The following is a 12296-nucleotide window of genomic DNA, read 5'->3' on the forward strand; positions in this document are numbered from 1 at the left end:
CTCTGCAAATCAATATGAAAAGAATAGGATGATGATGGGTATCTCAATTATAATTCGTAGGATTGTGAACTTATACAGGATTGATATGGGATTACAAGATCGGATTTTCGGATCGTAGAATCTTACAATACTATGAAAAATCTTTAAAATTTTATGATTAAATATTATTATAATTATACATAATTACTAATTAGAAAAAATGACTAAAAAATTATTTGTATAAATAGATTAATAATTTTATATATACATACAATGTTCTATGTATTAATTTAAATTAATTAATAATTTAATTATCATTTTACACAGTAGTACTTAATAATATTTAAATTTTTATAAAAGATTATAAATTTTCCTAAGACAATAACAATAATCACATTCAACCTAAAAAATATTCTGTTGCGTCACAAAATTAAATATTATAAATTTTTTAATAATCAATTAGTAGGTCCAATGATAGTCAACCATTCAACAAAAAATAATTCATATAAATACACATTCAATCAATAGATAAAAAATAATCTGATATAAATATATATTCAATCAAGATGCCCCAATTTAAAAGGTCAATAAAGTAACTCTAATAAAAAAAAATGTAAAATCATTTTTAATATAGGATCATACTATTTCTATTGATCTTAAGCGATCTCAATGATTCTACTCTGACTCCATCGCAAAAGACGATTTCAAATGATCATGGAGTAATTTAGTACTTTCAGACCTATGATCATGCCAAATCACGATTATGCAAACTATGAACTTATTTAATAACTATTATAATTTCAATTTCACTATGATATAGCTTTAATATTAATTATATCAAAGATTGTTTATGTCCTTCTCCGTCGTGGCAAGTGTAGATTTTTTATTTACCTCTTTATAAATGATGTAAAATCGATAATCTTGGTAAATATATGGGTGGGGTTTATAAATATTTTTTAATTGAATTTTATTTCCGCATCCAAACTAGTATTATTTAAAATGCGGAGAAGATTAGCTACAACCAGTCACTAATAAGAAAATAGAGATTTAATAACTAGTATCACTTCCATTCGCACGGAGAGGTCGCCGACTTCAAAGCGACGCGAAGAATTTGCGGTTGCTTTATTCTTCCGATCGCCGGCACCGACGCGCTGCTCTCTTCCACGGCGTCGGATCCTGCGGCCTTTTCGGATCAGACAAGTAGATCGAGCGCGGCTGCGCCTTATCAGATCAACAAATCGACGAGCGACAACTCCGATTTGTATCCTCCAGGTACGCTCCTCTTGACCACCTCTGTTCCTCTGTCGTTTCTTCTAATCAGATCATGGTTCCCCCTCTTTTTTTTTCCTTTTATTTTGGGGCAAGATAGGTTGGATCGACCGTTCCCCTCATATATATTTTTTTGTTTGATCACGATTGTGTCGACGTAGTATGGTGGTAATGAATGATATCTCGAATGATATCCAAACTGATTTCTCTCAAATTCGACACCGATAAGCTGAATTCTGCAAACTACAGGCCTGTCAGATCAATGCTACATTCAAATACGTAGGTCAGACTTAGTTTTCTTAGTTTATCAATTATGTAGCGCAGCTTAAAATCTCGTACCTTGCCATCTAACAACCATTTGAGTTAGTGGGAAGCAATCCTTTGGTAAGTTCTGTTCAAATCTGTGAAATCTACACATTCTCCGCTCTCATGTACAACTTCCCTCTCTTTAGGATTCTGGTATATCCTTTACTGATCAAGCAAATACATCTTTATACTTGTTGCAATAAGCATTGGACTTTGATTGCTTTCGGTTCCGCTTCCAGTTTTAGTTTCCTGTTAGGACCTTTACTGAACTCATGCTTTCTTGATGATTAAAATGACTCTGAGGGTGACTCAGATTGTCTAGATTTGCCATGAATCTTCTTGCAGGCTTGTTCAATTTTTTGTTTTTAGACTTTTCTCTAGCTCTCTCAATTTAACAACTTCTTGATTTCTTCAACTTGGATCTGACCATTTCCAACCCTTTTTGGTAGTACTACTAGATGATAAATTGATAATATAGCCTTCAACTTATTCAAGGTCGGCCTTGCAATATTACATTATAGGCCGAGGGCAAGTCTACCACTAAGAATTTAACCCAGACAACCTAGATGTATTACTTTCCCCGAGTCACTAGATATTACATTATCAGGTTAGCCTTCCTTGAGTCACACCAAATCAATTATTCCCAAGGTTCACTTTCAATCAATCCAGTTAAAGTATTTCTTTCACCTTCAAGATACCTTGAGCATAACCCATCTTCAGAGTTGTACTGTAGGACAACATATCAGGTGAACTATTTACATTGACACTGCCCTCTTCTTAATCAATTTGCAATATGCACTTGGACTATGAGAGGTTCTGCCCTATGTCTTTTTCTGTGAAGTCCAAGTCCCAAGTGCATTCAGGCTCTATATGCAAAGCAAAGCATGAGGTTTTCTTCTAGCATAAGAAAACTTAATGCTACTGTACCTCTAGATGCAGGCCTTTCAATAATCAGATCAACTTGCTTTTGAATTGGATCTCTAGCCCTTGTATGCTTCTTCCATTTGGTGCTGCGAACTTCGTCAAGTGCCTCTTCTCAATCAGCTCCTTAAAGTGAAGTTTCAAATGAATGTATCATGACTATGCTCATGATACTAGTGATGATACTTTATCTTATCCTTTTTTTAGAGCATAAACTATATTGACCGAAGTTTGAGCAATAACAAATTTTGGTCTTTAATATCCATAAACACCTTAGATTATGAAGCATTTAATAGTATTCCCTCTTGGGATTCCCTTCTCATCACTTGTGGATACCTATCAAAGTCCTTTGATTGCTTTTCCTTTAATTGAACCTCCTCCTTTCTTCAATTCTATGTAATTTCATCTCTGTTATCTTTAACTGCATCAGATCATCAGCTGTAGCATATTTTCTTCCCTCTTTAATATGTCAACATAATCAAGGTGTGGGTTCCTATAGAGGGTGCAAAAACTTAGATGATTGCACGATAGAAGGCATCATAAGACAGCTAGATGAGAGTCCTCCACTTGTATGTTTGCCTCAATGAACCTCTTCACAAACTTCAAGAGTGGCTCTTCCGATCCTTGCTTTAGTGTCATCAAACTCTTTTCTCTTGGATTATCTTATTGTTAACCACAAAATGTCTCAAAGCTTTGAGTGAGCTCTTTAAAATTGGCAATTTCTCCAAGTGACAATTGAACAAATTACTGATGTTGTCTGGGAGATTCGGCACTTCAAAGAGTCCAAGATAACTTGCAAAGAGATCGAAATTCTGAAGGCACAGAGATGCGCTGATGGATCTATGCTCCTATCATAGGTATTAACCTTCAGCACTTGAAAGTTCTTTGATAGTTCTTGAATTATTTGGAGTAGGAGTCCTAACTCCTAACATCTAGATGTCTCACCTCCTTTCTTTTCTATATTTGATCCTCGTTAGCGCAACTTATCCTAGCTCATGCCTGCTGAGACTTTTCTTGCTTTTCATCAGTCTCGTAAATTCCTATCTAATCAACCATTACTCATTTATTCGCCTTCAGTTTCATTTTTTTTTTCACTTTTTGTACATCATCTCACCTTCCATGTATCCTTAGAACTAGTTCCAAATTAAATGGCTTCTTCATCTGCAAGGAGGAAGTTCCAATCTCAATGCCTCCCTGCCTATTTGAGACCTTAGACATTTTTTTCATAGGTGAATTTAACCTCTCTTGTCTACCCGTGTCTATACGTCTAGTGACTTTCCATAAATGCAGCCAATATGTTATTAACAAACCCACAACGAATACTAAAAGTGTGGTGTGCTGGCTAGACTTCAGTTGGAGGAAGTTGGTTGGAGTAGAACAAGATAGAAGGAGGTTGTCCAAAATAAGGTTAGGAGTTAACTTAATTCTGTCGAATTGCATGAGGTTCAGTTGAAGTGTGTCAAAGTGCTGAAGTGTGAGTAACTCAATTGAGGTTAATGTGAATTGGATTAGCTAGGTTAGATTTCAGGCTTTTATGGGTTAACTGGTTAATGGGATTGGATTGGGTATTGGAGTGGAGATAACAACAAAAAGGTAGGTGCTGACTGAAGTGATGATGGCAATGAATTGTTAACTAGAACTCTATGATTGATGATAGCAAGTTCCTAAAGTTGCCTTTTTATGCTGCCCTTTCGTCCCTTTTATAGGTCTCAAAGTAAGTGTCTAATAGAAAATTTCCAGCTGACCGGGATGTACAAATGGATCCTATCTTGTCTCAATAACAATCTTCACTTGTTGACTAAGTTGACCAAACACATGTCAGCTTCCTATTGCTTAAATCTGAGGCAGTCAGTTTGGGTTACAAATTGTTACTAGGACAGATCTATGTTTAAGCTGGGCGTGAGCATGTTCTACTAGGGTTCTGTTCTATATCATGAGTTGGAATTTGGGCATTGACTATGATATCGAGATTTTAGGAGGCGATTGTAACAACTTGGTTTAGTCCCAAATTCGGACGCGATGACTAGTTGTAGTGGTTCACAGGACTTAGATGAATATACAGCCACTGATATACAGTGAGAAGACGGTGCTCATGTAATTCCATCAGCACTGCCTGTAGTAATAAGTTAACACGGAACCTGATTTTTCTCACATTTTTTTTTTTATGATTGAATTGTTTTTGAAGTTTTGGATATCTAATTCTACAGGATGTCGTTGAAGTCTAACATGAAAATTTCAGCGAGTGACTGTATGTATTGTTCATAAGATGAAATTTTAGATTGCTGTCATTACGCCGGTTGTAATTCACTTTTCCAGAAATAGCCATCCACTAAACTTAATGTTAACCTAGTTATTTCTTTTGAAGGAACATGGGCCTCTGGACATTGCTAGAAGGTCTTTTGCTCCTTGCAAATGCATTGGCAATTCTGAACGAGGACAGGTTCCTCGCGCCGAGAGGATGGAGTTTCAATGATGTTTCAGGAAATGCTAGGGCCAAGTCACTGAAGGGGCAGCTAATAGGGCTGATCTACGCCACCCAGTATCTGCGGCTTCCACTCATAATGCTCAATGCTCTCATCATCCTGGTGAAACTGGTTTCTGGTTAACCTCATCGAATTGTGTCTATCAGTCTCTGCTGCTCTTGCTACTGTTTCTGACTCTTAGTTGATTTTATCGGTACCATACAATCGATCAAGTTTTAGCCTGATAGACATAGGAAAATTGTAGTTTTGTTCATCTTCTTTTTCCTAATTTAGCGATTGAAACTTTATTTTTATTTTTTTTTCAAAACTTATCTGGAAACGAACTCGCCACCACCGACCACTCCCTGTTTTTTTTTCTCATTCAATTTTTCATAAACTCTTAGAATTACCTACCTTTTAAAATACTGGTTTATCATGTTATCACCCAACTACTGTTAATGAAAATAATAATAATATGACAATTTCCAATTCATGAAATAAAGTTGCATATTCACCATTATCATCATTACATTCAATGATTTCACGGTTGTAATGATTGGTAAACGAAATAAAAAAAAAATCAAATTCTAGAGCACTTGGATCTTAAAAGTATAGACAGAAGTTTAACGTAGCTATTTTGATTCCTATAATAGTCGAAGATCGCATCTTAATTCAATGGGGTAGGAGAATTTTGACAAGAAAAAACAAACTATGAATGAACTTACGTAGAACAGAAATACTATGATCAGCCATATGCTTATCGAGCATGAACTCGATTTTGTTGCAAGTACCATGCCAGTGTAAACATAATCTTTAACTACCAAATGCACATGAACTCCATATCTGCGAATGCATTGACACAGTAAAGAGAACTCGAAAACATGTTATTGCTTATCTTCCGGTTTTCGTAAGAAGAAGAACCCCAGCATGACAGCTATGCCTGTTATTGCAATTGTCAACAAGAAGCTTTTGCGCGGCGAGGCTCCTACCGGCCTTCTGTTAGCGCCCTCTCTTCCCTCTCTTCCGGGTGGTGGAATATTCCTACAAGTTTTGCAAGAGAAAACAGACATTTAAGGAGAGAGATATGGAGTACAAACCACTACAAGTTCTAAGGACGATCCATTGTTTTTGCAGATTTACAAGATGCTTTTGAACTCATTCAGAATATAAAATTCAAGTTCCGTTTGGGATTCAAACATTTGATTGTCATGTAAAGATATAGAACTACTTAAAGAGGTTTATCACATCAGTGCTAACTCATTAATCAATATGAGGACAACATCCATAGGTGCTTGATACAGTATCATATCAATTGTATCCCAAGCCACTTGTGGATGCCGATGATTCAGTTAAATAATTATCATCAACTTAAAATAGATTCAATCGAGTAAATACCATCCTAAAGAGTACTTTGTGTAAAAGTTGGCCTTAAAACACATTCATCATAAGAACTTAGCATCTACTCGTTTGGTTAATCAACTACAGAAGTATAACCTGTAAAGATTCTCTAAAAAAAACTGAAGCTTCTAGCAAGTATTAATAGACCAGTCAAGCATACGATCAGAACTTTAACACAGTTATATGTTGGAACATCTAGGGACAAAAAAGCAGCAAACAAAGAAAAATCTCATCAACCTACACATCGAGAGAGAAAAAAAATTGAAGGACAGATATGGTGCATAATGTGATAAAAAAACAATACAATACAATTCAATTTGGAAGTCTCTAAATTTAAAAAAAAAAAAACAGTTTGTTCGAAGCTTACCTAGGAGGTTCTGCAGTATCAGCTGTACTGCTGTGAAACTGGATATCATGGTTAACTCTTTCCCGCAACCGAACATATTTACGACATAGATCACAATACTCGGTACGATTACCACATACTTCCTAAATTTGCATAGAAAATACTAGTCATTACATTGTTTCAGGAGATTCTAGTATTCATCACATAAAAAGAGTAATAGATCATGATACCTGATGATTAATGAGATCAACTGCAGGAAGTGGGAATTCACAATATTCACAAGTAATAATCCTCCGAAGGCATCTTTCACCTTCATGAAGAGACAATAAATCCCTTTCGATTCTCTCACTGCATAATGAACAATCCACCTGCTCACATCAGTTATCAGAACCAAATTGTTAGATGAAGCAAGTCGATTGCATTGTTTAACATAACAGTTCAATGAGGAAAACATCTGATATTAGGTTATTGTCATCCTTACCACAGATGATAATAGATTGAAATGTACAGAGTAAAGAAAACAGTACATGGCTACTTTTGACATATTATTGCTCATTGTTGGACATGGCCTCAAAGTTGAACATGCTTGTATTACATAGTTGAGAGTGAAAATAATGTATCATATCCAACAGATCAAACTATCATACCATGTATATATAGGACTCCAACTATCTGATATAATAGTCAAAATTAAATCTCATGTGGGATTAAACCCCTACCACAACTACCGACTTTGATGACTTGGAGCATAGGTATTATCCAAGGCAAAAGATATGAAATTCCTTGAAAGAGAAATAAAAATGGAAATAGACTTGACAAATATGTAATATTAATATACATGATGTGTTGTATTGTGGATTGACCTTTAAATGAGTTGACAATTGTATCAAAGTTAATGACAAACTTCAAGAGAAACTAAAAGACAGGGATGATGTTAGCAAGAAACTATCTTCAAAAGGAGAAATTTGTGACAATCTTAATAGATTTTATATAATCAACTTCCTTAACTCTCCTTCGGATTAAAAATAGTACAAGATTTGAAATTTGTGAAGCTGAAGTGAAGATTTGTGAGACGCTAAGGGCGGAAAGAGTAAAATTAAGGTTTTAATATATACGTGAGATGATATTGTCAGATACTAAATTAGAAGTTGTTACAAAAGACAAGGAGAAAATGCAGAGTAAAGCTTTGGTATCTATCTGAGAGAAAGAGGACAGTAGTCGAGAGAAAGACTAATATATCTTTTCAAAATTATGGTCGAAGGGAAGTAACATAAACTTTGCAAACATAAGTGAGATTAGAGTTCCAACATCTTCTTTAAGAAGGGAAAATGTTAAGATATGGAGTTCCCTGCCAATTTAAAATATGTCCAGGGAGAGACCAACTCAGAGAAAAGAGATAATGGAAAAGAAATGTAATACCTATCTCAACTCAGAAAACACACGTAATAAGAAAGACCAAAAGAAAGATGGTGAGTTAAAGAATCAAGTGGTGCATCAAATTCAACCAGAGAGAGAAAGAGAGAAAGAGATGAAGCTTGTGAAAAATAAATGCTTTAATTTTTGTCATATTAACTGCCATCACTACTTTTTTCAACTCCCATTTGTTAAATTGTTTCACCTAGAAAGATAATTATGGTTTACAGTGGAGGAGGGAGGTGAGGCCACATCACTATATCAGACTGGACATGCTCTAATCCCAAATTGAGAGAAATTTTATTATATTATATTGAATAAAGGAGAAGAATTACATTATATATATAGGACTTTGACACAATTTTTTCAAATACTAAATATTCTATGTGGAACTAATTCCCTAGCACATAATTATTAACTCTAACAACTCATAATACATATCCTGTCAACACCTCTGCTTCTTTCATTTGACATATTATCATGAGAATAGAGATTTATAGATGTTGTGTTTATGGAAATGCATGTGGAATTAGTAAGGGCGGTGTATCTCTATTGGCAGACAAGTCAATTTCATGAATTAACCTTTATTCTCAGATTTGTCCTACCTCCTAGGTTTCACAGACCCCCAACTACAACTGTTGTAAGTGATCAAGAAAGTATGTCTTCAGATGTTTTACTATGAAGAGATATGGCATTCAGAGATGGGTAAAATCTTCTATACTGAAGTATTTCAATTTAAATTTTACTTATGCAACATAAATACCAGAAGAAATGTAACCAAATGCACAATAATACCAATCTGAACCCAAAAAATGCTTACAACACAAAATATGGTTGGAAACAGAAAAAATACGATGTGTGATAAGGTTAACACATACCGGAGCATGAATTTCGTTGTAATGTTCATCAGCATGTTTTTTCGGAATCATATCCCCACAAATTGCACATTTTTGAAGGTTCCGCGAACAATGTGCATAATGCAAGTCAATATTTGATGTTGGAATATCTCTCTCACTACATTGATGATAGAATCAGTGAGGAAACAATGTTACTTGAATAACCACAAAACGAAATAGTAAAGGAGGTTTCCCTTTACAAGTATTGCTTAGACTAGCCAAACAACTTTCTTGCAGCTACTACTACTACAGTACATATGAAAGATACATCTTAAAATAAGGAAACTGCATTTTCTAAAAAACAGAAATGAAAAGTAGACTGCATACACTAAGAAGTAAATGCCAATTAAATTCCAAGAAGATGCCCTTTGCCAATAAACGATGAACTCATATGATATGTTAATGACACTAAGCAAGTTTAAATGTCAAAGACATTGCAATTATCCATGCAAATCAACTTTAAGGCTATACACAACACACATGTTAACCCTTTTCAAAACAAAATCTTGTTGTGAGACATTTGTTGTGTTAGCCTGAGCTAATGATGGCCCAGGGCCATATATCCCACCTGTCTAAATTGACAAAAACACTGCTACACCATTAAATATGCATTTTGCAGTAAAAAGTTCTACCAATTGAATTTCTTTATTAAAAAGACAGCCCAGTGTACGAAGTTCCTACCAATGTGAGGTCCCAGGGAATGGTCTATTGTACACAGCCTTACCCTACTTTGCAAGAGATTGTTACCGAGACTCGAACCTATAACCTTCAGGTCACATAGCAACAACTTTACCGTTGCGCCAAGGCTCCCCTTCAATTGAGTTTCTTTATTGACGGTTGAAAATTTTGTAATTATCATTAGTGCATTGTCATCCTACTTGTGCAAATGACAAGTCAATTAGTAGCAACGGATTCAGCTAACCTAATATTTTGTCCATCTTACTAATTATACTAATGAGACATAATCAAATTTCTTTTTTTTAAAAACACTATTCAAAATGCTCACATATCTACAAAGTATTTCTAAACATCCACGTTGGGAATAGGCAAGATACCTCATGCATCCTCAAACAGATATAGCTTAAGAGGATGCACGACAACTTAGAATTGCTATTTCTTTTATGTGAAATAGTGTGTTTTCTTATTGATGAAGAAAATATAACTGAATACTATGATCATCACTAGTCACACAACATAATATTTCTATAACATATAATGTCAGATGGATTAGAATGGAGAAACCCAACAGAAAGGAAAATAGAATTCACATGACATCTCTATATGTGAAGGACATACTTTCATTCATAAAGATACGGCCGAAATTAATTAGACACCATCAATACAAGTTGAAGGCATAGTAAGATCAAGAGAAAATTTCAGAGTTCCAAAAGCATTCACATCTTTATACCATAAAATTTAATATTTTTTTACACCAAGTTCAATGGATATGGATGTCTTTCAAATGTGTACAAAAGAGATCATAAGTGCCACCAAATCTGTCATTAAATTAACACATAGTGAAAGATGAAATATTTAGTAGATTGACACAAAGAAACCAAATGGCTAGGGGTTAGCTGATAGAAGAAATAATTAAGTACTACTTGATGAAACAGAAACAACAAGAGGGCAAGAGCAATAAAAGTAGGTAAATTTCCAAACGTAGGTATTATCGAATATTACCATGCAAGCAAGTCATACTTAATTCCCGTAATCTAAGCGCCATCGTGTGCCAGAACAATATCTTAGAACATGGCAACAATGTATTGATGACAAAAAAAAGGGACTAAATTAAAATGAAGGTAAGTGCTTTGTTACTGCAATAGAATCACACGCTCAACGGCCCAAGGAGCTGTCATGCATTCATTTAGTAATCAATAACCAGGAGAGAGGGATAATTGAGCAGAATAACGACCTACCCTAGAACGATCTGCTATGAAATCAAATACTTTTTAAACGCAAACCCGAAAGCCAAAATCCTTTCCTAATAAATCCAAGTTAGATAACCAATGATCAGGCAGAAACGAAATCGAAGAAGGGTCACGAAACAACAACCAGACACAATCTGAAGGGAAAATCGAAATCTTCAAGTGATCACAAACGAACTATCCAGAAGAAGCACTAACCAGTGACTGCACGTCGCGGTGATCAACTCCGAGGGGATCGCCATCTGATGGATCAAAACCCATGAAGCAATCGTGTCAGGACAAAATTCAAAAAAAAAAACGATATAAATTGAAAAATGGAACAGAAAGGAAGTCGCGATCCACCGACCTTCGCCGATGCAATCGAGCAATCCAAAACCGGAGGCAGGGCGATCGCAAGGGCGGAGGTGGCGATGCAGAGGCGGATGCGTCTCCCCGCTCCGGCCTCTCTCACTTTCTCTGATTTTGGTGGCGCCTTGGTCGGGACGTCGCTCGCCTCGTACGAAAAAGTGTGGCGTCTCCCGTCAAGACCGCAAAAAATAATCGTGGTCCGACGGATACCGGTAGAACCGGTAATATATCAGAACATAATCAAAGATAAACTTTCAAAGTGATAAATACGATTTACGAAAATAAATAGATAAACCCAGATAAAGTAATTATTTATCGCAAAACGTAGTTTAATTAATTTTATCTTTACAAGATTATATTTTAAAATAAATACGAATATTTTAGTACTTTCTTACTGTGTGAATCATTGAATTGGACCCAGGCGTTGTCTTAAATTATTGGGAGTTAGAAAAGCCACCTGCCATCTGCCTGCTTACCCCTTCCCTGTGGCAAAATTGGCAGAGGAACCTAAACTGAGAAACACTTCTAACGAGTCAGTCAATTTTGGCAACTGGAAAAGAGCTATATCGAGTAAATTTAAAATATTAATTTATATACATTTAAAAATGACTTTTAAAATATTTATCTCTCATTTAAAATGTAAACTTTGATTCTTTCATTACGTTTTTTTAATACTTTATTATTGCACAACATTTATAGAAGCGAGGTAAATGGTATCAAAACATAGCTGAGTTAGTTATAAAGCAAACGAGATAAATGGTCGATTTTTCATGACGACGAAACCGAGTAATACCTTCCTCCGTCATAACTCAATGAGCATTTTGTTTTAATTTTTTTATTAAAAGAATATCTTATTTTATTCATCTGCCATGTATATTTACTCATATTCTTAAGTATTTTCTCTATATTATTCAATATTATTATTTCTCATTTAAATTTTATACTATAATAGTTATGATTTTAAAATTGCACAACATGCACAACGCGATTAAACTCACTATTATAGCAAATAAATAAATCATAATTGTTACAA

At 34.9% G+C, this 12296-nt stretch overlaps 2 protein-coding genes across 2 annotated transcripts; one reads left to right on the plus strand and one right to left on the minus strand.

The window, feature by feature from the left end:
• Positions 1-1101: 1101 nt before the first annotated feature.
• Positions 1102-5226, plus strand: LOC141825280 (uncharacterized). The gene is made up of 2 exons (XM_074712668.1): positions 1102-1251; positions 4841-5226. Exon 2 carries the CDS (start codon positions 4845-4847, stop codon positions 5079-5081), a length of 237 nt encoding a protein of 78 aa, XP_074568769.1. The 5' UTR covers positions 1102-1251; positions 4841-4844; the 3' UTR covers positions 5082-5226.
• A 408-nt stretch (positions 5227-5634) lies between these two features.
• Positions 5635-11419, minus strand: LOC141824878 (uncharacterized). The gene is made up of 6 exons (XM_074712212.1): positions 11262-11419; positions 11114-11157; positions 8973-9108; positions 6912-7049; positions 6703-6824; positions 5635-5978 (listed from the first exon to the last, which is right to left on the minus strand). Exons 2-6 carry the CDS (start codon positions 11155-11157, stop codon positions 5822-5824), a joined length of 597 nt encoding a protein of 198 aa, XP_074568313.1. The 5' UTR covers positions 11262-11419; the 3' UTR covers positions 5635-5821.
• Positions 11420-12296: the final 877 nt, after the last annotated feature.

The sequence above is a fragment of the Curcuma longa genome, chromosome 3 (assembly GCF_044706935.1).
Source record: "Curcuma longa cultivar G26 ecotype Majalengka, Jawa Barat chromosome 3, ITB_CL_G26_1.1, whole genome shotgun sequence".
Lineage (NCBI taxonomy): Eukaryota > Viridiplantae > Streptophyta > Magnoliopsida > Zingiberales > Zingiberaceae > Curcuma > Curcuma longa.